This window comes from Hyperoodon ampullatus, assembly GCF_949752795.1.
Source record: "Hyperoodon ampullatus genome assembly, chromosome: 10".
In the NCBI taxonomy this organism is placed as follows: Eukaryota; Metazoa; Chordata; class Mammalia; order Artiodactyla; family Ziphiidae; genus Hyperoodon; species Hyperoodon ampullatus.
In genome coordinates, this window is record NC_136923.1 from 39,614,813 (window position 1) to 39,638,520 (window position 23,708).

The 23,708-nt window shown below is 45.6% G+C and overlaps 2 protein-coding genes and 1 pseudogene across 3 annotated transcripts in view; 2 read left to right on the forward strand and 1 right to left on the reverse strand.

Moving 5' to 3' along the window:
- Nucleotides 1-19,334, forward strand: part of RHOA (ras homolog family member A) — a 48,180-nt gene extending 28,846 nt beyond the window's left edge. Inside the window, exons 2-5 of the mRNA XM_079712958.1 lie at nt 8,900-9,057; nt 13,003-13,123; nt 17,023-17,153; nt 18,071-19,334. Coding sequence (XP_079569084.1) covers nt 8,902-9,057; nt 13,003-13,123; nt 17,023-17,153; nt 18,071-18,244 — 582 coding nt within the window. The 5' untranslated portion in view covers nt 8,900-8,901 and the 3' untranslated portion in view covers nt 18,245-19,334. The remainder of the gene's footprint in view (nt 1-8,899; nt 9,058-13,002; nt 13,124-17,022; nt 17,154-18,070) is intronic.
- Nucleotides 7,180-7,613, reverse strand: LOC307059598 (NADH dehydrogenase [ubiquinone] 1 beta subcomplex subunit 8, mitochondrial-like; annotated as a pseudogene). Its single transcript has one exon. The product of its transcript is annotated as an NADH dehydrogenase [ubiquinone] 1 beta subcomplex subunit 8, mitochondrial-like (transcript).
- Nucleotides 19,335-20,412: 1,078 nt separating the features above from the next.
- GPX1 (glutathione peroxidase 1) lies at nt 20,413-21,627 on the forward strand. Its single transcript, XM_079713194.1, has 2 exons — nt 20,413-20,786; nt 21,063-21,627. Exons 1-2 carry the CDS (start codon nt 20,430-20,432, stop codon nt 21,420-21,422), a joined length of 717 nt encoding a protein of 238 aa, XP_079569320.1. The 5' UTR covers nt 20,413-20,429; the 3' UTR covers nt 21,423-21,627.
- Nucleotides 21,628-23,708: the final 2,081 nt, after the last annotated feature.

Consider the following 23,708-nt stretch of genomic DNA (forward strand, 5'->3'; position numbering starts at 1 on the left):
ATGCTTTACTGAGATCCCCAGAATTGTATACTTTAAATGGATAAATTGTATAGTATGTGAATTATATTTCTTTTTAAAAAATATTTATTTATTTATTTGGCTGCATTGGGTCTTTAGTTGTGGCATGTGGAATCTTCCGTTGTGGTGTGTGGGCTCTAGAGCACGCAGGCTTAGTTGCCCCGCAGCATGTGGGATCTTAGTTCCCCAACCAGGGCTCGAACCCACATCCCATACATTGGAAGGCAGATTCTTTTTTTAATTTATTTATTTATTTTAAAAAATTTTGGGAGGCTTCCCTGGTGGCGCAGTGGTTGAGAATCCGCCTGCCGATGCAGGGGACGCAGGTTCGTGCCCCGGTCTGGGAAGATCCCACATTGCCGCAGAGCGGCTGGGTCCGTGAGCCATGACCACTGAGCCTGCGTGTCTGGAGCCTGTGCTCCGCAGCGGGAGAGGCCACAACAGTGGGAGGCCTGCGTACTGCAAAAAAAAAAAAAAAAAATTGGCTGCGTTGGGTCTTCATTGCTGTGCGTGGGCTTTGTCTAGTTGCTGCGAGTGGGGGCTACTCTTCGTTGCGGTACATGGGCTTCTCATTGTGATAGCTTCTCTTGTTGCAGAGCACAGGCTCTAGGTGCGCGGGATTCAGTAGCTGTGGCTCACGGGCTCAGTAGTTGTGGCTTGCGGGCTCTAGAGCGCAGGCTCAGTAGCTGTGGCACACGGGCTTAGTTGCTCCACAGCATGTGGGATCTTCGGGACTAGGGCTTGAACCTGTGTCCCTTGCATTGGCAGGTGGATTCTTAACCACTGGGCCACCAGGGAAGTCCTATGAATTATACTTCAATTGAAATATTTTTTTTTTTTTTTTTTTTTTTTTTTTTGCGGTACGCGGGCTTCTCACTGCTGTGGCCTCTCCCGTTGCGGAGCACAGGCTCCGGATGCGCAGGCTCAGCGGCCATGGCTCACGGGCCCAGCCGCTCCGCGGCATGTGGGATCTTCCCAGACCGGGGCACGAACCCACATCCCCTGCATCGGCAGGCGGACTCGCAACCACTGCGCCACCAGGGAAGCCCCAATTGAAATATTTTTTAAGAAAGATTCTATATGTGTGTATACATCCGCTGTATAATACACATATAACACACTGTAGAATAACGTCTTTTCATATGTGTCATGTTCCCCCATCCCCTTGCCCCCTGACCAACTGGACATCACATGCCTTTCATTGTGTGTCAGTGGGCACAGGGCTTCCATGACATGTTTGCTTAGTAGACCTGGCCTATTTTATCTGTTTACTGGCAGAAATTTAGGCTAATGGAGTTTGGTTGATTTGTAGGGCTCTTTGGCAATGAGTAAATCCTTTGTTGTCTATCCCAATTGCACAAGTTACATTTCAGCATCCTCTCTAAAAATGGAAGTTTTAGAACTGTGTACCTTATATGCTAGAACAGTTTTTCAGTTTGAAAATGTATTTTAATAACATACTGGCCTTATACTCAGTAAGATATAGTAACTCTAAGCTTCTTTTCTCATTAGTAAAATGAATGATAATTAAACCTGCCTTTGGAGAAGTTCAGGATCAAATCAGTTCCTATCAAATGTGTAACAGGTACATTGTGATATACCAGTGTAAGTTGTCATGGTGGCTGATCAAGGTCCACGCAGTTTAAGATCTGTTGTAGTATAGCATATTTTGAAACTTATGACACCATTTTTATCATTAAAGAGAGAACCAGAAGAATGATTAGGATAGTGTGTTTTTTGAAGAAGTTGTATGTCAGGTAATAGGGTGAGGCAGAAATGGAGTCGAGAGCCACAAGTAGCCTGTGATTAGCAGTAGGCATCACTATCAGATGTGGCAGTGAAGTGTATCAGTGGTTGTCCTCCAAAAACCCAAGCCTCTGATGGGGCTGGTGAGGTATATGCCTCGGAAAGTGCTTCATCATCAATGCCAGCAGAAGAATCACCCTTGAAAGGGGCATTGCTCCAAGTACTTATGACTATGTCAACCAGGATTTGCACATCATAAAAAAGATGTTCTTGCCTTCTCCCCTCCCCTCTGTCCTCAGTGCTGTTCAGGGAGGATGTTTATGTCCAGACAGCCCTTATTTCCTCTTATGGAAGGAAGGTGGTGGTTTCCAGAAGGGTGACCTCTTGCCATTCACTCCCAGCACTGCTTCTCAGCAGCAGGGCCAGTCCTGTACTGAGTTCCAACCTTTGATAAGTTTTGAGTCTTTGAACAAATAAAAGTTCCTGCTTTCTAATAGAAACCTTTACATAGCGATTAGTAATTATTTATTGTATTTTATGCTTTAACCACTAGATCATTGAATGCCAGCCACAGACAGCCACCTATGTGACCTTGTTGAGTTCACCCTATTGCTGTAGCTTAAAGCATTCTGGACACAGAGTTAGAAGGTCTTTCTAACTTTTTTGGTGTGGTCGTCAGTAACTTTGTGAATGAGACTATACCAGGAAGACTGTGGGGCTTTCATGTTGCCTATAGAATAGTAACTGACATCATAGCAAAGCAACAGGGGAGTTCCCTGGCAGTCCAGTGGTTAGAACTTAGCGCTGTCACTGCCAGGGCCCCGGGTTCGATCCCTGGTCGGGGAGCTAAAATCCTGCAAGCTGTGCGGCGTGGCCAAAAAACCCCAAAAGTAAAGCAACAGGGGCAAGGTAGGCTCCATCCACATCTAAGTCAGGGCACCTTAATTTGTCATTGTTGTGAGTGATTTTGAGAGGTTGCAGCAGCCACTGCTAATGCCATTGTTCCCATCCTGGGAATTTTCTTGGCCTTGAAAATCAGGGGGCAGGGCTGGGCCCAGTATACTTGGCACACTGTCCACCTGTGAAGAGTAGTCACTAAGAGCGTGTATCTTTGCTGTGGTGCTACCTGGCTTTCTAACAGCATTTTACAGGGATGTTTTCAGATGTGAAGGATCCAGTTGCAATACAGTGATGGTAGGAAGTATGTACTTAAAATTGGGGGCTTTTGAAAGGCAGATAGCAAACATTATATATGGTATATCAGACCAGAGGGGAAGCTGCAATATTGAGACTCCAAAAACATCCGTGGTAAGTCAGGCAGAAGTAGCTTCAGTTGATATACTTTGGTAGTCTGTTTTTCAAAGGAATGTCGTTGAAACTCTCTACTGAGTACAGCACATATCCAGGTCCAGTTAGTATTACACACTAAGTCTTTTTCAGTATTTTAGTGCTTGACCTGTGGTAGTTTGAGTGGAATTTCAGTTTTCTGAGACTATAGGTTTTTCATCAGTATTTTGGGGAAAAATACTCCTTCTTTAGACTTTTATTGCTCTGTACATGGATCCCATTCAGTGTATCCTTGCCACATTAATGCAGCTGGGAATACAGTTCCAAGGGATAGGCCAAGCCAGAAGCATAGTCCCTGTCATGGAGGAACTTAAACCCCAGGAGTGGATATGAGTCAAGCACAGAGAAATAAACTGCCACATCTCTCACATAGAGTAGGATGCTTGATAAAAGTGGTTGAACTGATATGTATAAGAACCAAGAGCAGTCCAAAGCCCCACTTTTAAGTAGCATCTCATTTTTGGGAGTGGAAGCCGTAGGACCAGAAATAGGCTTTGAAGCAGAAGGTGGTAGTTGAGATGGACAGGTGAGTTGCTCTTTTCTGGGGAAAGGGAAACATTTTTCAAACAAGGCATTGCTTTGAGCTGAGGTGGAGGAATTTTACAAGGCCAGTTAACAGAACCAGGTATATAAGGAATGGAGAGAAGTTGTGAAGATAAAATAGGTTGCTGTTAGAATTTCAGAGAGTCGTAGAGGTTAAGGCTGATGTGTCTTGACCTGATTTTGGCATTGACCTTCTAAAGGCCTTTGAGCAAAGACTGATGGGCTGAAGCCCAGGCATAGGAATGGAGGATTTGGCTGCAACAGGCAGGATAGAAGGGAAGTGAGGAAACCAGTTGGATTTTTGCTTTTTTCCAGGTAGGGAGTACTGAGGACTTGAACGGAAAACAATGACTATAGGAATGCAAGGGGAAGTGTTAGTGGTGGAAGTGAGACCTGTGAAGGGGTAGAATTCTCCAGAACTTGACAGAGTCATACTGTGAAGAACAAAGGAAGTAAAAGAGTCTTTTAACCTCAGGGTTTCTGCAGTGAGTTGAGTGTGTTAGGAGTGTAATTTTGTTTTTGTCACCAAGATTGGGGGAACTGGGAAGAGACTTGACAGAAGTTGGGATGATGTCTTGGAGACGTTGAATTTGATATGCAAGCAGAGCACAGAGTTCAGGTGTGTCTGGAGTTTGAGAACAGGGACTGAGTCAGAGATAGAGATTTGAGAATCATGTGCATAAAAGTAATATTTGAAGAACTGAAACCCCCAGAGATAGGTAGAGTATTAGGAGAGCGAGGGAAAAAAACAATCTTGAAGGGAGTCGTTAGGTGTGGAGGCTGTAGCTAGGGAGACGGAAGACTTAAGAGATCAGCACATTTTGTCAAGGAGGTCCAAGGATAGGAAGGTAAGGTGGTAAAAAAATATCAAGGCGAATGAGGACTGGATTTTGTGAAGGTAGGTCATTAGTGACTTTTGAGAAAGTTTCAGTAGAAATTTGGGCAGAATGCAGATTGGAAGAATTTAAGCAAGTGAGTTAGGTATGAAGCAAGCAGAAATTTGTACCTTTTCTTTGAAACAAATCAGAGAGAGGAAGGTTAGTAGAGGAAAGCACGGATGTGGAGATTCCTTGTTTTAGAATAGGGCACCCTGCACTTTATTGTAGACTGAAAGAAGGGGAGCTAGTAGACAGGAGAGATGAAAGTGATGTGGGATACCACAGGTGGCAATAGTGTATGAATTGAAAGGTGCTAGAGGACCTAAGGTTAGGCCTGGGCAGGAGAGAGACCCTAGTAGTAGTAACTGCTCTTCACTGAGTGCCTCTCATAGTGCCAGACCCTGTAAGAGATGGCAGAGATTCCACATACCTCCTCTAAAGGGGTGCTGCACTGGAGGGCTATGGTGTGGGCTCCTGAGAGTCGCTGAACTATCTGCTCTTGTGATTGCTGAGTACCAATTGTGGGATTACATGGGACACTGTATGTAGCCTCTCAGTTGCTTTTCTTGGGCACGCATTTCTATTTACATATGGATGGGAAATATATTGCAATATTTGTTGTCTTGTTTTCTTTGTTAACAGTAACTGCTTAATGTAATTTGCTGATATTTGGTTCACAGCCAGAACACATTGTTTTTTGAGATTTGAGGAAAGGCTGGTTTTGTGATGCAGAGAACATAAACTTGGAGTTGGGTACTTTCTGTGCCCTTTTAGCACCATGAGAGAGCTCCTTTTGACTTGAGTGAGGGTAGCACAGTAACTTATGCTGAAGGTTTTGAACTGAGGAAAATAATAAAGAACTTTTAAAAGAAATATACAGTCACTTGCATACTATTACAGGTAACTTAAATAGATATAACTGACTGTCACTGGAAAAATAAACCTCTACTCAAAGCTCTTAAGAATTATATCTGAAACAATTCAGAGTCTAGAAATAGAAAATGATACATCTGACAGATAGACTGCAGAGAGCTCAGTGTGATGTCCTTTCTCAAGCTGGCAAGCCATTACTTTAAAAGATATTGGATTAAAACAAAGTGGAAAGGAAAGATACTAGAGTATTGAGTTGTAGGAGTTCTTTATATATTCTGGGTCCAAATCAACCTTGACTGCAATGAGACCCTGAGCCAGACTACCAACCTAAGCTGCTTTTTTCTTCAGTTTTAAGAGTTTTTTATGTATTCTAGATACAAGTCCCTTATCAGATACGTTATTTGCAAACATTGCTCCCATTCTGTGGGTTGTCTTCTCATTTTCTTGATGCTATCTCTTTAACCACAAAAGTTTAAAAAATTTTTATGAAGTCCAATTTATCTTTTGTCTTTGGTTCCTGGTGATGGATATATTTGTGAATATACTATCCACAGTATATTGTGATAAATGTATTATTCACAATAACCAAAAGGTGGAAGCAACCCAAGTGTCAGCAGATGAATGAGTAAATAAGATGTGGTATATACATATTGATACAATGGAATATTATTCAGTCTTAAAGGAAATTCTGACACATGCTGCAAAGTGAAGAAACCTCGAAGACATTAATTATGCTTAGTGAAATAAGCCAGTCACAAAAGGACAAATGCTGTTTGATTCCACTTACAAGAGGTAGCTAGAGTAGTAAAATTCATAGAGGCAGAAAGTAGAATGGTGGTTGCCAGAGGGGAGGTAGGGGAAATGGGGAGTTATTGTTTAATGAATATAGAACTTAGGTTTTGGAAGGTGAAAAAAGTTCTGGAAATGGATGGTGGTGATGGTTGCACAACAGTGTTGAATGTAAGTAATGTCACCAAAGTTATTACTTAAGATTTGTTTAAGTGGTAGATTTTATGTATATTTTACTGCATTTTTTTTTCTTTCTTTCTTTTTTTTTTGTCTGCGTTGGGTCTTGCTGCACGCAGGCTTTCTCTAGTTGAGGTGAGCGGGGGCTACTCTTCGTTGCGGTGCGTGGGCTTCTCATTGCGGTGGCTTCTGTTTGCTGCAGAGCACAGGTGGGCTCTAGGTGTGCGGGCTTCAGTAGCTGTGGCACGCTGGCTCAGTAGTTGTGGCTCACGGGCTCTAGAGTGCAGGCTCAGTGGTTGTGGCACACAGGCTTACTTGCTTTGCGGCATGTGGGATCTTCCCGGACCAGGGCTTGAACCCTTGTACCCTGCATTGGCAGGCAGGTTCTTAACCACTGCACCACCAGGGAAGCCCTACTACGTTTTTTGTTGTCGTTGCTGGTTAATTAAAAAATGTCTTTTGTGGTTTTAGCTCTTACATTTGGGTCTGTAATCCATCTTGAATTAATTTTGTATATGATGTGAGGTAGAGTTCTAATTTCCTTTTGTATATATCTATTCAGTTGTCTCAGCACCATTTGTTGAAAAGGCTGTTTTTCCTCTATTGGATTGTCTTGGCATCCTTGTTGAAAATTGTTTGACCCTAAGGTGAGGGATTATTTCTGGATTCTCACTTGTACTCTATTGATCTATACATGTCTTTTTTTTTTTTTTTTACCACAGCACTAAGTTTTATTAGGGATTTCATTAAGGTAAAATCTCTAGGATTAAAGGAGTCAGTTAGGGGGCACAAAGCCCACGAAGCCTCCTCAGATCTCATAGTGAAACACCGGCTCAGGTTCTTTGTTGGGATTGCCACCGTGTTCCAGATACAGATTGTTGTAAGGATACTGCTTTGGCCCCACAGGCTGGTAAGTGGGATAAGTCTCCCTTACCCAAAACATGAACAGCATGAAGGCCACGAAGCCGAAGAGGTGCTTACACATAAGATTCCAAGAAACAGGAGTGGGGGACATGTCCACACGGTTCCTGATATACATGTCTAGGTCCCAGTGCATCAGTTCACCCCAGTTCAACCGCAGGTCTGGGTGGTCCCAGTCATACCATGGATCCCTCTCCTGCTGTGAGTGGTCAGGGAGCTTCAGGTAGTCACCGTACCTGTCCGTGCACCCATTGGCACCACGTTTCGGGCTGCCCTTTGCAGCCATTGGACTCCCAGGACCCCCGCCCTGGCTGCTGCCATCTTCACCTTCCTGTTCACCCCGCACGTGCACAAAGACCTATATGTCTGTCTTTATGACAGTGCAACACTGTCTTGATTATTGTACCTTTATAGTAAGTTTTGAAATCAGGGAGTGTAAGTCCTGCAACTTTGCTCTTCATTTTTATGATTGTTTTGGCCATTCTGGGTCCATTGAATTTCCATGTGCATTTTCTGATCAGTTGTCAATTTCTGCAAAGAAGCCAGCTGGGATTTTGATAGGGATTGTGTTGAATCTGTAGATGAATTTGGAGGATATTGCCATTTAACAATATTGTCTTTTAGTCCATAAACATGAATGTCTTTCCATTTATTTAGATCTTTAGTTTCTCTCAACATTGTTTTTTTAAGTTTTCAAGAGTATGTTTTGTATTTTTGTTAAATTTATTCCTATCTTGTTCTTTTTGATGCTATTGTAAGTGAATTTGTTTTCTTAATTTCATTTTCAGTTTGTTCATTGCTAGGGAATAGAAATACAATTGATTTTTGTATGTTGATCTTGTATCCTGCAACCTTGCTGAATGTATTAGTTCTAATAGTTTTTTAGTGGATTCCTTAGGATTTCCCATGTATAAGATTATGTCATCTGCAAATTAAGATAATTTTACTTCTTCTTTTCCAATCTGGATGTCTTTTATGTTGTCTTTTGCCTAATTGCTAGAACCTCCTTAGAAGTGGCCAGAGTGGACTTTCTTGTCTTGTTCCTGATCTTGGGGGAAAGCTTTCAATATGTTCACCATTAAGTATAATGTTAGTTATGGGCTTTTTTGTTTGTTTTTTTAAAGAATTATGTTGCATTCTTTTTTTAAAAAATTATTTATTTATTTTTGGCTGTGTTGGGTCTTCGTTTCTGTGTGAGGGCTTTCTCTTGTTGTGGCAAGCGGGGGCCACTCTTCATCGCAGTGCGTGGGCCTCTCACTATCGCAGCCTCTCTTGTTGTGGAGCACAGGCTCCAGACGCGCAGGCTCAGTAGTGGTGGCTCATGGGCCTAGTTGCTCTGCAGCATGTGGGATCCTCCCAGACCAGGGCTCAAACCCGTGTCCCCTGCATTGGCAGGCAGATTCTCAACCACTGCGCCACCAGGGAAGCCCCCTAGTTATGGGTTTTTGGTATGACTTTTTGGTGCCAAGTGGAAAGGTGTACTAGCATTTTATATTTTGGTGTGCTACTAGAGGCTTGTGCTCCATGGTCAGAAAAGTGTGTGCCATAGACTGAAGCTATTACAGCTTCTTGTTCATTTTAGACAACACTTTTGTCTTGTGTTTCAGCAATGGCTGCCATCCGGAAGAAACTGGTGATTGTTGGAGATGGAGCCTGTGGCAAGACTTGCTTGCTCATTGTCTTTAGCAAGGACCAGTTCCCAGAGGTGTATGTACCTACGGTGTTTGAGAACTATGTGGCAGATATTGAAGTGGACGGAAAGCAGGTGAGTATACTTTTCATAACAACTGGTACTATTTTGCATGTTAGGCTATTCATAGAGCCTGGAGAGAATTAGGCCTTTTTGTCTCTTCAGTACACAATATAACAATAACAAAAATGTTAGAATGAGAAATCCGTTCTCATCCTGCCTTTTAGCTCAATTTTGTTCATTTTTAACTGTTACCATCTAGACTTTGTCCACATTCATATGTATTTCACATGGGGAAGCCTTAGAATATGTGTTCTTTCCAGCTTTATTTATATTTGAAATTTAGTTCGTTGCCAAATGGATCATACTAAAATGTACCTCTTTGTATGGATGGATTTTTTTTTCTGTCATAGTATTTCATTAAATGCTGAAGTTTGAGATTACTAGGTCAACGGCTCCTTATTGATTATGCTTCTAAAGGGTTGTACTGATATATACCACCAGCAGTGTGACACTTAAACAACATCGTCACATTTAATTTTTTTTAATGTTTTTTTACTTTAACATAAACAGGCTGCTACATTTGCTTCAATTACCTGTCACTGGTGGTGAGGACAGTGTTTCCTCCTGTCTGCCCTGAAAGCCCACCAGCAAGACTGGAGCAAAGCTCTTCTGGAATTAGATTTTTTTTTCCTCTTCTGCTCCCTTTTGTTGTCAAAATAATATTTTATCCAGATTCCTATACATCTTTTGAAGAGGAATGAAATTCTCATTGCAAATGGGTTAGCTGAAAAGAAAACTAGAACAAGGGGCTCTTTTCCAACACGCTCAGTCCTCTTAAGGCATTCAGTCACATGTCTCATGCTGCTAGCACCTAATTTATTGGCTTCCACAATTCTGTCTCCTTTCTTCCTTCTTATATTCTTGCTTTACCTGTTATCCCTTTCTGTCCCAGTATTACCTAGCCTCATTTTGTGGGACTGTGTATGGAAAGCACATTAGGCCAGCTGCTTAGAATTCTAGGGTCCCTCATAGGGTATCTTGATACTTCTATGACCATGAGTAAGCTGCCTAATCTTTGAGCCACTTGGATTTGTAAAGTGGTTTAAGCTATTTTACGGTTGACATCATGGGTCTGTGAAGTGACTGAAGGCATTTGGAAGCACCAAAGCACTTGACAAGTTGGGCTGAACAAGAGCATACTCAGAACTGTCTTTTATAGTTTATCCAGTTGCCGTGTGGGCCACAATGATTGCTCTCATGCCATTAGGCACCACAAGGCACCCTTGTCAAGAATGGATGAAAAAACACATGAATTCCAGCGTAACAGAACTTTGTCTGGGTCCTACTCTGCAGGTGGCCCATCAGTACTGTGTTGCCAATTCAACTTTCAGTCAGTTCTCTGCATGATGCTTGAATACAGGGTTTCTGTGGGCCTGATAGGAAGATTGGTTTTGTGTAGAGACAGGGCCCAATTGTGACAAGCTGGGTGAAAATGTGCTGAGATCTTTGGGCCTGCTGTCACATAACAGCACTCTCATCTAATTTAGATTGCCATGCATACACAGAAAGACCCAGTGGCTTGAGGAAAACAGGATTAGGTTGGTATTTTCATAGCACATTTCTCAAAAGCCTACTTGAAGGTGTATTTCTGGTTTTATCTTGTCATTCAGAGAATGACAGCTGTTGGTTGCTATGTGTCTGTGACCATCATTTGGGAGAGTCTTTTCCGCCTGTGGCAGTATATATGTTTTGGGGGTAGTAATGACTCTTCTGTCATCTTTGAAACATCATCTGTGCCTTGGTGTCTTGGAATGACCACGATCTTACCTTGAAGAAATTTAGGGACTTTGGGACTTCCTTGGTGGTCCAGTGGTTAAGACTCTGTGCTCCCAGTGCAGGGGGCCCAGGTTCGATCCCTAGTCAGGGAACTAGATCTCGCATGCCACAACCAAAAGATCCTACGTGCCGCAACTAAAAGATCCTACGTGCCCCAACGAAGATCTTGCACATGGCAACGAAGATTCCGTGTGCCACAACTAAGACCCAGCACAGCCAAATAAACAAACAAATGAATAAATAACTTTTTAAGAAATGTAGGGACTTATAAAACTTGAGACCTGGTGCAGCCAAATAAATAAATAAAAATTTTTAAAGGAGATTTAGGAACTTTGACTTATAAACCTTGAGGAATGGTCTATGAATATCTTTCTTGCTCTGCCAACCTTGAACATGCCTGACGCTGGCAAAATAGGGGAGCCCTTCACCCAGGGAGAGAAACCCTGAAAGAAAGGTACTTGATCTGGAAGAGGGTATCACAGTCTAGCTACCTACCTTAGAGCAAGTCAGTAGCCCCAGGGTGGGAGAGGGCACCTCCTGCAAATGTTCTCATAAAAGTAGGCACTAACAGAGCCTAGGGAACCAGCCAAAATTCTGGGTGATCATGGTCCAAGAAATAGGCCTACCAAAAATAGAAAGGCCCATTCTGACATGAGACAGTCCTGACACCCTGGAATCATTTATCAGGAGACAATCAGAGTTGGCTGTTGTGTCTGACTGAATACCCATGAGGTGTGGAGGAGCCAGAGGAGTGGGATTTGGCAGAGAATGAATGTGCTGTACCATCCTGAGATCAGACCAGCTGTGAGGATTGGGCATCAGTATGTCACAGATTCCTATACCAAGCTGATGGTATGTGTGTGTGACAGAGGCGCAATGGGACATGTGGAAGTTGTGAGTGACATATCCTGGAACAGAGGTTCAAGGTGGAAGAGATAATTAGCCATCAACTTTAAGGTAGGAATAATATTTAGAAACTCTGAAATATGGGCTCTGAAAGTGTTAGGAATAGAAGGCTGTCCTAGGCTTTGGAGGGAGAACTCCTTGGGCCCCAAAGGGCTCCTGAGCAAAGGGTGTTAAAAATCCACTGTGACTGTAAGAAGAAGTGACAGGGCTGACTGCAGTGCTGGACTATGTGGAAGCGGGGCTATGTCCAGAGCCCAGACATCAGTTTGCCCTCCTACCACTGGAAAGTGAGTAGTAGGTTCCCAGGTGTGAAAGGAGTACCCTCCTACCTATGTGATGCTTTCATTCAGACATTTTTTTGAGCAGTAAAGGCAGAGCCATAGGCCTTTCTTGTCAGCTCAGACCTTGCCTAACACCCAGGATGGTGTCTTTTCTTACCCATCAACTCAGATACAGTCTTGTTTCCACGTTTCCACATTGGAGCAGAATGATGAGACAAAGTAAGGAAATGGTTGAGTGAGAATGTATTAGGAAAAGTTACTTGTTCTGGTTTTTCCCTCGCTTGCCTTGTATACCTAGTAGCATGTTGTTTACCGTTGATTTCCCCTCTTGTTCATCCACTTTCTTTCCTATGTAGGATGTTATTTGTAATTAAGTACTTATAAGCTACAAAGTGTTTTGTTTGTTTGTTTATTTATTTGGTTGGTTGCATTGGGTCTTCGTTCTGTGCGCAGGCTTTCTCTAGTTGCGTCGAGCGGGCGCTGTGCTTCGTTGCAGTGTGCGGGCTTCCCGTTGCAGTGACTTCTCTTGTTGCAGAGCACGGGCTCTGGGCACACGGGCTTCAGTAGTTGTGGCGCACGGGCTCTAGCGCACAGGCTCAGTAGTTGCAGCACATGGGCTCAGCTGCTCCACGGCATGTGGGATCTTCCCAGACCAGGGATTGAACCCGTGTCCCCCTGCATTGGCAGGTGGATTCTTAACCACTGCGCCACCAGAGAAGTCCCTACAAAGTTATTTTTAACTTGACATTTTGAATTAGGTACTTTATTCAATTCTAGCATCTGTTTATAAAATTTGCAATTTTGAGAAATTTCAACCTAAAACAATTTAAATACCCCTTCCCACCTTCAGGCTTGATTCTAATAAAAGTGAACACTCCTGTATTTTACTATTTTGGACAGTCTATCATTTGAAGGTACTGTGTTAAGTGTCACTTCTTCTGAAAGTAAGTGGTGGGATTAACCTGCACTCTTATGTTTATTTTTCCTATCATAGGTAGAGTTGGCTTTGTGGGACACAGCTGGGCAGGAAGATTATGATCGCTTGAGGCCTCTCTCCTACCCGGATACTGATGTTATACTGATGTGTTTCTCCATTGACAGCCCTGATAGTTTAGGTGAGTAGCCCTGCAGCCTGATGTTTGTCACTGCCTGTGTGCCTGGCCGACCTTTGGTTTCTCAGGTCCTTTCTGGGCATCAAATGACTGGAAAGCAGACATGAGTTTCAGAGAAAGAATCATCAGAGGCCAGAGTCCTAGAGCCTTGGGACTGTAGAGCCTGAGCCCTGAGTCCCTTTTCAGCCTAGGTCTCCCATGACTGCCATGTCCACCTTGTAAAGTAGTTGGGTTCCGAATACAAAGCTATTTTTTGTCTTTTTTTGGTTGGGGGGGGGGGCTGCGCTGCACAGCTTGCCCCGACCAGGGCATTGAACTCGCACCCTCAGCAGTGAAAGCATGGAGTCCTAACCACTGGACCACCAGGGCATTCCCCAAAGCTATTTTTTGGACTGAGATTTGGGGAAGGGTTTTTTTGGGTGACCACACCTTTTTTCAGTACTTGATATTGAGCCTGCTGCTTCCCAAAATCAAGACCGACTGATGACTTGGTGATTCCTGGTAATGTTTTTAAGCCCTATTTTAGCCGTTTTATAAAGTGTCTTAGCTAATAGAGACTTGAACCTGACATTCCACTAGCTCAGTTGGCCACATGTTTCAGAAGCTGCTTTCCTTCAAAAAAAGAGGGAATGATGCTGACCTCACGCTTTGCAAAACAAGGCAGCAAGGCCTGAAACAGAACGTGCTTTTGGTTTGTACCGAAGATGACGAAATGTCCTGCTTGGTGCTGCAGTGCTCTGTTTTTACAGGGCAGCATGTGGGCCCAGGAGATTATCATTAACACAGATGACTGTTGAGGGACCTGCCGGTGGCCTGGGCTGTTGCTGGGGAGTTAGGGTTAGAGTGACCCTTTCTGTGTCATGCTTGTACTCACTTTAATGACAGTACTGGGGGAGGTGCTCTGAGACTTTGAACCACTTGCTCAAGGTCATGCAGCCTAAGGAGCCAAGCTGAAATTGAGTCCCCTGTGCAATATCTCCCAGAACGGAGACAGAGTGGGTGCTCTCTGCCATTGTTTCACTTTGGTTCATTTTTAACAGTTGTATTTTAGTTTCGGTTTTCAAATTAATCTGCCTTCCTTTGGGGGGACTGTTAGAAGCCCCTAGAGGCTGAGCTTTAGAGAGAAAATGGAGCCATGTGACACCTTCCCCTCAGACACACACATCATGGACTTTGCCTAAATCCTATAGGAATGAGGAGGATTGTGTGCCCTTTGCCGCCTCATCCAAGGTATAATCCTTTAGGGACAAAAGAACCTTCAGAGCAAAAAAGTTACTCTTCTTCAGTCTCACATTTTTCTTTTAAGACTTTGTCTGCTGGTCTCTGTGTCAGCTTTTGACCTCTGTTTGTTTACTATGACTTGTTTCTTGGTATCCCCTCCCCCAGAGGGCAGGTCCTAAGGAGGAGAGCAGAGGTAGAAAGTAAAGAGGCAAAGAGAGATTGATCTCCCTCTCTGAAATACAAACATACCTAGAGAGACTGCTGGTCACTGCAGTAGTATGATAGGTAGGTAGCACCCCTTTGCTGAGCTGACTGAATTAGCTTGGTTTTGCCAAGGGCCTTTTAAAAGTTCTCTTATCTTGGCTAGGGAGTAGGAGAGAAGTCCACCGGTAGTTTGCCCCAGTAAAATGTGTCTTGGGAACTCAGACGTCTATATCAAGCAACTGAAAAGCTAATGTGAACCTAATGCTGGACTTTGTTTTTACCTGGTTGGATGTTAGACCATGGCCCTGAGTCTAGGTGTAGGATAACAAGTTTGATCAGCAATCAGAATGTTGGTGTGCAGGTTTCAGCCCTGTTGCTGGCCAACCCTGTGACAGTAGTTTACTTTTTGGAACCTCTGCTGTCTCACTGGCAGTTGGTCTAGAGTCTAGATTCTAGTTGAGGCCTGGGGTCAACAAACTTATGTAAAAGGCCAAATAGTAAATATTTTAGGCTTTGTTGGCCGTGTGTTTTCTGTTGCATCTCCTGAACTTTGCCACAACTACTCAAGTCTGCTGTTGTAGCACAACAGAGCTTGGCTCTGTTCCAGTAAAACTTCACGTATAAAAGTAGACTCTGGGCAAAATTTCATTTGCTGACCCTTGATCTAGATAAGGATTCCTTTTCTCTGGCTTTATGGAATTCCCAATGGCCCCTAAAGCACCCCAGTGTAAATCCATGTAAAGTGATGTGTCCTGATATGATCAGATTACTTTGGAGGTGGGAGCAATCATAGGCGATTGCCATCACTGAATTAAAAAGTAAAAAATTAAGTTTTAAAATCATTTATGAAAAGTGAAGATAAGACAGAGGCAATTCATTTCAGTTTACATGTCCTGAATTCCGGGGGGTGGGGGTGGGGACTATTGGAGTAATAATTTTATATATTCAGCAAATAATTATTGAGTGCTTATTTATGGAACCTATATTCTAGATGAAGGGAGACAGAAGGGCAAAAACCACGGTAAATCTGATAGCAAGAAATGTTACAAATAACATTCATAGAGGTGGGTATGGAATAGGCCATGGTAGTATGCTGTTTTAGAAGATGACCATAGGATGGTCAGCAACCTCACTGAAAAGGAAACCTCTGAGCAGAGACCTGAAGTAGGTGAGGGAGGCCAACACAGATAGCCAACAAAAGAGCTTCCCAGGCAGAAGAAAGGAGTCCAGTGTAGCTGTAGCAGAGGGAGTGGAGCGAGGGTTGCAGAGCCATGTGGTTAATGGTGTGGACCTCTCCTTTCATCATGAGTGAGATGGGAGCTCTTGGATGGTTTGAACAAAGGAGTGATGTGATCTCACCTTCTCTTTAAAGTGATCACTGTTGCACCTGAACTGAAAACTGACCACAGGGTGCAGAGATAAGAGCAAGATTCAGTGCTGAGGCTGTTTGGCTTCACTGTTAGATATGCTGGCCCTTGTCTCTTTATTGCTCTGCACTTCTCTGGGAACCCCTTTGTTCTAGGATAAGGCTTTGAGTTTTAAGTTGTCACATTAGTGATTGACTCTAGCTGCTATAGCAAAAGAGGAAGGAAGCAGACAAGTGTCTGTCTTGTGTGCTGAAGAGTGGAGCGTTAAATTATGAGTTTTCCTGACCTTATTCATGTACTTCTGTACCTTCTAGCCAGAAGGCAGAGCATCTTTTATTTTCCAACTCCTGCCTTTTGGTCTTGAAGTCAGAGAGTGAACAGTTTACTCCTAAAATATAGTCTTATATTACAATCAGTACCATGTAAATGATCATCATACTAAGTATTCTGTATGCATTGACTCAGAATAACCTCATGTAAGGTATTACTGTTATCCCCATTTTATAGTGTCATCCCTGACACTGAGATGCTCAAGGTGGTCGGTGTGTGAGGTTGAACCCAGGCCACTTGTCCACTAAATTACTACAGTATTGGCAAGAAGCTACAGCTGGTTATTACTCATTTTCAAAAGCCACTCAAGCCATTTGAAATACCAGTAATCCAAGGGTAGGTCATGCTGAGGGCCCATGAGTAAGTTGTAGAGAAAACATGTGAACCCTGAGCCAGCTATAGCCCCAGAATGGGGACTCCTTCTGTAAGCTGTGGTCAGAATCATCTGCCAGCAGTGACATGGATGGCTGGTGGGGAGCCTTCCTTCTTGGGGCAGGTGGCACCATTGTGGAGCCATCCTTTGCTCCTCCAGAGCCTTTACCTGGTGCCACCTCCAGAGGAGCTGAGCTCCTTGGTGGGACTGAGAAAAGCTGGTGATTCTGTGCTTAAGACAAGGGGGGTTAGATTTTACCTTTTTCATGGTTTTGAAACTAGTGAAATTCCATTAAATGTCCGGCATACTTCTCAAGAAGTTTCTTTGCAATTTAACTAGGGTTTTTGGAGATTCTTCAAGATAGAATTATATGTATCCCCAAATTATGTGCATTTTGCTTCTTTCAGAAAACATCCCAGAAAAATGGACTCCAGAAGTCAAGCATTTCTGTCCCAATGTGCCCATCATCCTGGTTGGGAACAAGAAGGATCTTCGAAATGATGAGCACACAAGGCGGGAGCTAGCCAAGATGAAGCAGGTATGGTCTAGGGCAGGGCTCTGTCTTCCTGTAGCATTCTTAAACTCGGGGCCTGGGTTCGAGGTTCAGGGAACCCAGCAGAAACCCTCAAAGGCCAGGCGTTTCAGAGAAAGTCCCAGAAGCCTCTCTCTGTCCATCCGGCCCTCACTGACTCGGGCCTGCACAGAGGGGGTCCCTAAAACTCCCTAGTCCTGTAAGATGGAACCTCTCTGTGAGGTAGTGCTGTGCCCTAAAGATTGCCTGCCTGAGAAAGGACCATCACAGCAGTAGTCAGTGCTTCAGATGCAGGAACTTTATCAGGCTCTTGATTTCCCTCTCCAGTTATTACTTTCGTATATGTGAGGCTAAAGATAAATTGGTGGCAACTGAAGGATCAGGAAATCCTGATGGCAGGGAGTCCAAACAGAGAGCCCTAATGCCTTTATAAAAATGATGGTGGAGGTGACATCTTGGCTTCTGAGAAACCAGGTGGCCCAATGATAGGACTTCCCCACTGCAGGAGGAGTGCCTTGAGGTCTTTTGCACGGGTTCTTCTGAGGTTTCTCTGTCTGAACGTGAAGGTCAGGATCTGTTTCCTTCCCTGAGCATTCAATCCTCTGTGAAGCTAACTACAGGAAGACCCAAGGGCTTACCCTGGATCAACAGCTTGAGTAATTTTGCCCTTGATTCCCTCAACCCTCTAGGGCTTCTCTGGCCTCTCCTTTTCTCTCTACTTCCCAGAGAAGAGCCTGTTTGACAGGGATTTTTTATATATTGGAGGTGGGGGTCACCCCATATGAGTGTCATAAGACAGAACTCAAATCTGGGAGTTGGGCAGCTTTTTAAAAGCAGTCTTTTAGCTGAATTTGAATACTCTACACCTACTTACTATACGTATGTAATGCTGTTAACTAAAAGTGCTCTCTTCTCTTTGCTAGGAGCCAGTGAAACCGGAAGAAGGCAGAGATATGGCAAACAGGATTGGCGCTTTTGGGTACATGGAGTGTTCAGCAAAGACCAAAGATGGAGTGAGGGAGGTTTTTGAAATGGCCACGAGAGCTGCTCTGCAAGCCAGACGTGGGAAGAAAAAATCTGGGTGCCTTGTCTTGTGAAACCCTGCTGCAAGCACAGCCCTCATGCGGTTAATTTTGAAGTGCTGTTTATTAATCTTAGTGTATGATTACTGGCCTTTTTCATTTATCTATAATTTACCTAAGATTACAAATCAGAAGTCGTCTTGCTACCAGTATTTAGAAGCCAACCATGATTATTAATGATGTCCAACCCACCTGACCCACCAGGGTCCTTCTGACACTGCTCTAACAGCCCTCCTCTGCACTCCCACCTGACACACTAGGCGCTAATTCAAGGAATTTCCTAACTTCTTGCTTCTTTCTAGAAAGAGAAACAGTTGGTAACTTTTGTGAATTAGGCTGTAACTACTTTATAACTAACATGTCCTGCCTATCCTCTTTCAGCTGCAAGGTACTCTGGTGAGTCACCACTTCAGAGCTTTACTCATTTTAACATTTCATTGGCATAGCTCTGGGTGGCAATCCAGTTTTTTGAAAATGTGCTCAGCCAGAAAGGCCCAAGTCCACGCAGCTGTGGCAAAGTTACAGTTCTGTGGTTTCATGTTAGTTACCTTATAGTTACTGTGTAATTAGTGCCGCTTAATGTATGTTACCAAAAATAAATATATCTACCCCAGACTAGATGTAGTATTTTTTGTATAATTGGATTTCCTAATACTGATATTTGTCACCCTCACAGAAAGTGTATTGGTTTTTTTTTAAAAAAAAAAGAAAGTGTATTTGAAAATAAAGTCAGATGGAAAATTCATTTTTTAAATTCCTGTTTTGTCAGTTTCTCTGATAAAAGATGGCCATGTCTCCCCTTTTCGGCCCCGCTTATTCCAGTACCCCCTTCCCCAGAGCTGGGCTAAGTAAATAGGAATTTGGTTTTACACCTGAGGCACTTAGATACTTCAGAAGGTGGCATAACCTGTCTCACCTGGACTGCAGGGTCTGGCTCTAGTTCACAGTGCTCTTTCTTCTCACTGTATCCAGGTTCCCTCCCAGAGGAGCCACCAGTTCTCTTGGGTGGCCCACGGTTTCTCTGTCTTCTCCAGCTGACTAAACTTTTTTTCTGTACCAGTTAATTTTTCCAACTACTAATAGAATAAAGGCAGTTTTCTAAATTTCCTGTATCCTGGTGTTTGTGTTGGCTCTCTCCAGGGCTGGGAATGGAGGATGAATTCTGCCTAGCTCACCGTGGAAGGTTCCTTCAGGGGGCAAAGTACCGGCTTGCCCACCCCCACCCCAAAGCTGGCACTAACCTGGCTTCTCCCAAAGAGGTGGAAATGATTATCTTGTGTCACATTCAAGTTCAGAGTGGGGTGGGTAGGGAATGCAGCCGACTGAGGGGTACTCCAAGCAGTCGTTCTTCTAGACAAATCTTAGTGTGATATTTTCCTCTTCTTACTACCTGTCCATTTTCAGTGTCTTTTACTTCCTTGCCTGAGCTCCAGATGAAGTTGAGGATGGTCTGAAATCGACTGAGTCCCCTTGGCCCTGCATGCTTTTGGGCTCCCCTCCAGGGGCCTGAAGCAGGGCCTGAGTAGTGACCCCAGAAAACCTGTGTAAGGGTAGTGCCACACTGGGGGTGTAAAAGTAGGAGGGAAACCAGAGGCCAGGAGAACACAGTCTAGGGCAGCTCCAGAATGCAAGGAAATGGGTTAGAAAGAGCTGGCTCTTGGAGTCCAGCCCTGGCTGCCCGCCCCCTTTCTCCCCAGCATTGCCCACCCTCCTCCAACTTAACCTTCCTAGAACCAGGAAGTGTCAACACAGAGGACTTGCCTTGGCAGCTGCTGCTAACTGCACCATCATCACAAGTCATAACTCCCTCTGCGCCTGACAATAGGGCACGTTCTCGGGGAGTAGTAATATGGCATAGGCTGGGAGGGCTGTGTGGCCACAGGCAGCAAAAGATTCTGTTCCTGGCGAGTCTCCCTGTGCCGGGCCTCAATCCCTGAAGAACCATTGAGAAAGAATCCGGAGCCCTCTAAGGCCTGGGCTCTGGGCTGGATAATCCGGGCGACTGCCACAGTGCCGGCGCTGCGCTCCCTGGGCGGGACCAAACGCGTCCGCGCCTCGTCACGGTCTGGGCGGTGTCCGCTTCCGGCCCGACCGCACCCTCCAGCCTCGCGGGACCACAGCCGTAGGACAGAGGCCGGATGAGGCGGGACCGAGCGGGGGAGGGGGGGTGTAGGAGCGGCCGGAAAAGTGCCCGAGCCACATGACCCCGGTCGCCCGCCTGTTAAAAGGAGGCACTTCCCGGACCACCTGTTCGTCTAGTCTGCGGCTCTCCCCTGTCTTTTTGGGCACCCACGCCATGTCCGCCGCTCAGCGCTCGGCGGCCGCCCTGGCGGCAGCGGCCCCGCGCTCGGTGTACGCCTTCTCTGCGCGTCCGCTGGCCGGCGGGGAGCCCGTGAACTTGGGGTCCCTGCGGGGCAAGGTGCTGCTCATTGAGAATGTGGCGTCGCTCTGAGGCACAACTGTCCGGGACTACACCCAGATGAATGACCTGCAGCGGCGCCTCGGGCCCCGGGGCCTGGTCGTGCTCGGCTTCCCCTGCAACCAGTTTGGGCATCAGGTGCGTCGGGCCGGGCGGAGCGGAGGTGGGCGTGCGACAGCGGTTAGGAACGCCGGTGGACGACCCCCCGGGGCCCAGGAGCCGCACGCCCTGGGGGCGGAGAGGCGGGCCACCGGCTCGCTTCCCTCCGGCGCTTGTCCCGGCTGGGGTTGAGCTCCATCCTGGGGTTATGCAAGAAAGGCCACAGTCTAGTGACTCATGGAGAAACTTCATGTTTGCAGTTAGAATTCCCTTTCCCTCGCAGCCCCGGGTCCCAGCTGCTCTCCCCTTCCGCAGGAAAATGCCGAGAACGAGGAGATCCTGAATTGCCTCAAGTACGTACGACCAGGCGGCGGGTTCGAGCCCAACTTCATGCTCTTCGAGAAGTGCGACGTGAATGGCGAGAAGGCGCATCCGCTCTTCACCTTCCTTCGGGAGGCTCTGCCCACGCCCAGTGACGACGCCACTGCCCTCATGACAGACCCCAAGTTCATCACCTGGTCTCCGGTGTGCCGCAACGACGTTTCCTGGAACTTCGAGAAGTTTCTGGTGGGCCCAGACGGTGTGCCTGTACGCAGGTACAGCCGCCGCTTTCTGACCATCGACATCGAGCCTGACATCGAAGCCCTGCTGTCCCAGGGGCCCAGCTATGCCTAGGGTGCCCCTCTGACCCCTGCTGCTTGGCAGTCACAGCGTTGCCCTCTGGGGATTTTATCTATGAAGGTGTTTCCTCTAAACCTGCATGGAGGAATGCCAGATGTCCAGGAAAATCCCCCGAGATGGGCACTGGTCCTGTCCATCCCAGCCTCCCCTTTCCTAGACCACAGCTTTCTCATTAATAAAGTGCTGAGTGTGAGCATAATTGTGTGTATGTTCTGTATCATTGTCAGATGGCGACACCTTTCCTACTAACCTCATTGTCATAGGGCTGGGAGCTTAAGCCCTCATTCCTTGGCTGGCATTACCTAGGCAAGCCTGAACATCCCAAAATTTCGTCTGCAGTGGAATTCCCTCTTTCCTATGTGGAAATCCTAGCTCCTGTCTCAGCGTTTCTCCCTCTGCCAGGACATGCAACAGGGCCATCCTGAGGCCCTGTTACAAGAGAAAGTCTTTATTTCAAAAAGAGGAAGAAATTTCAAAGGCTGACTGCCTATCCTCAGTAGTTAGGCCTCTCCTTCCTGAGTATTTGCTCTGCTCAAAATGACCTTCACAAAAAATAACACCATGGGCTCCCACTCACGTTTAGAGTCCGTGGCTTTGTAACTGCAGAACCAGCCCAAACTGGCCCTGCTCTGTTGATAACGAGATACTGAGTTGTTCTTCAGAGACGGCAGAACAAAACCGCAAGTCATGCAGCAGAGGAGAAATTTTGAATTCTAATAATGCCTGGAACCAAGTTTTTCCACCTCCACCCCTCCTCCCCCACACAGAACCAAAAGAACCCGGACATGACCAGAACCTGAATGCTGGAACCCTTTCAGAAGTGAAAGATCCATTGTCCAGGAAGACCCAGTGCTGAAGTCCCCTTTACCATACCTTACCATAAATGGCCAAGTTCCAAAGCCCTCCAGTCAAAACCTGCCCCACCAGTGCTTCCACATCTGAACCCATCCTTCCCTAACTCAAAAAAGTTTGACCAAACCCCAGATTAGGGAGATAAATTTGAGACCCTTGCCTCCTGTCTCCTTGCCGGTCAATCTCGCAATAAAGCTCTTTGCTCAAAAGTGGGTGCCATAGTATTGGCTTCTATGTGTGTTGGGCAGCAAGTCCTTACTTGGTAACAGCCTCCTCAAGTGTTAGGGCCATACAAGGCCACTTTACACAGTTGGCAGCTTATGCAACATAACTTTCTTTCCCCATTACTTTGCTAGATCTTTGCATAGGGCTACCCAGTGCTTCTGTCTGCTCTGATGCTGTGCTTACTGGCTGCTGCCTCTCAGGTACTCAGAAGAGTATACAACTGGTGGTTCTGACCATGCCCTGCAGTTGCAATTGCATGGTCAGGCTTAGGGTAGTTGCGTATCTTGGAGGCCAGCGCTGCTTCTCAGGTATGGCTCAGGTCCAACTTCTCCATGTGTTGTTCCTATTGTCAGTAATCTCTTGAGACAGACCTAGAGCCACTTCCTATCACAATACAAGGGACTCTGCCGGGCTTGTATGCAATGAAGCTTCTGTTGGGACAGACAAGCACCGAGATATGTGTTATCAGTCCAGAACACGGTCCAGAGGTTCTGGGGTCCCAATGTTTATGCTCAAATTGGTGGCTCAAGTCCCTTCTGTGTCTGAACCAACTCTCAAGAACTTTTCTTCCAACCCTAAGCAGGCATCTTTGCTGCTGCCCTCCCCTTCTGCCTGCCCTTAGGTCATTAAGGGCTGTATTTGTTCTGGCTCCCTCTCTCTCCATCATCAAAACAGGCCCACCTCCCTCTGGCTGCAAGGCCTCTCCACCTCGCTTTTGAGTCCCCTCTGAGGTAACAAGGCAGAGCTCTGTTCCCCATTGAGACCCCACTCTATCTGTGCTCCTCTCAGAACCAAAAGTCTTGATTAGATCTGTGAGTGACTGGTCTGCTTCCCCAGAGGGTGAAAGTCTGGGAGGTGGAAAGGGGTTGGTCATCTCCTCAGGGTCCATAGGGCCTGGTGTATAGCATGAAGCAGCCAGTGTTTGTCAATTAGTATAAAGAGAATAACTTTCCACTCAAAACAGGGTCAGGGGGACTTCCCTGGTGGCACAGTGGTTAAGAATCCGCGTGTCAAGGCAGGGGACGCAGGTTCGATCCCTGGTCTGGGAAGATCCCACATGCCATGGAGCAACTAGGCCCGTGTGCCACAACTACTGAGCCCGCACGCTGCAACTACTGAGCCCACGCACTGCAACTACTGAAGCCTGCGTGACTAGACCCTGTGCTCCGGAAGCCACCGCAATAAGAAGACCACGCACCACAA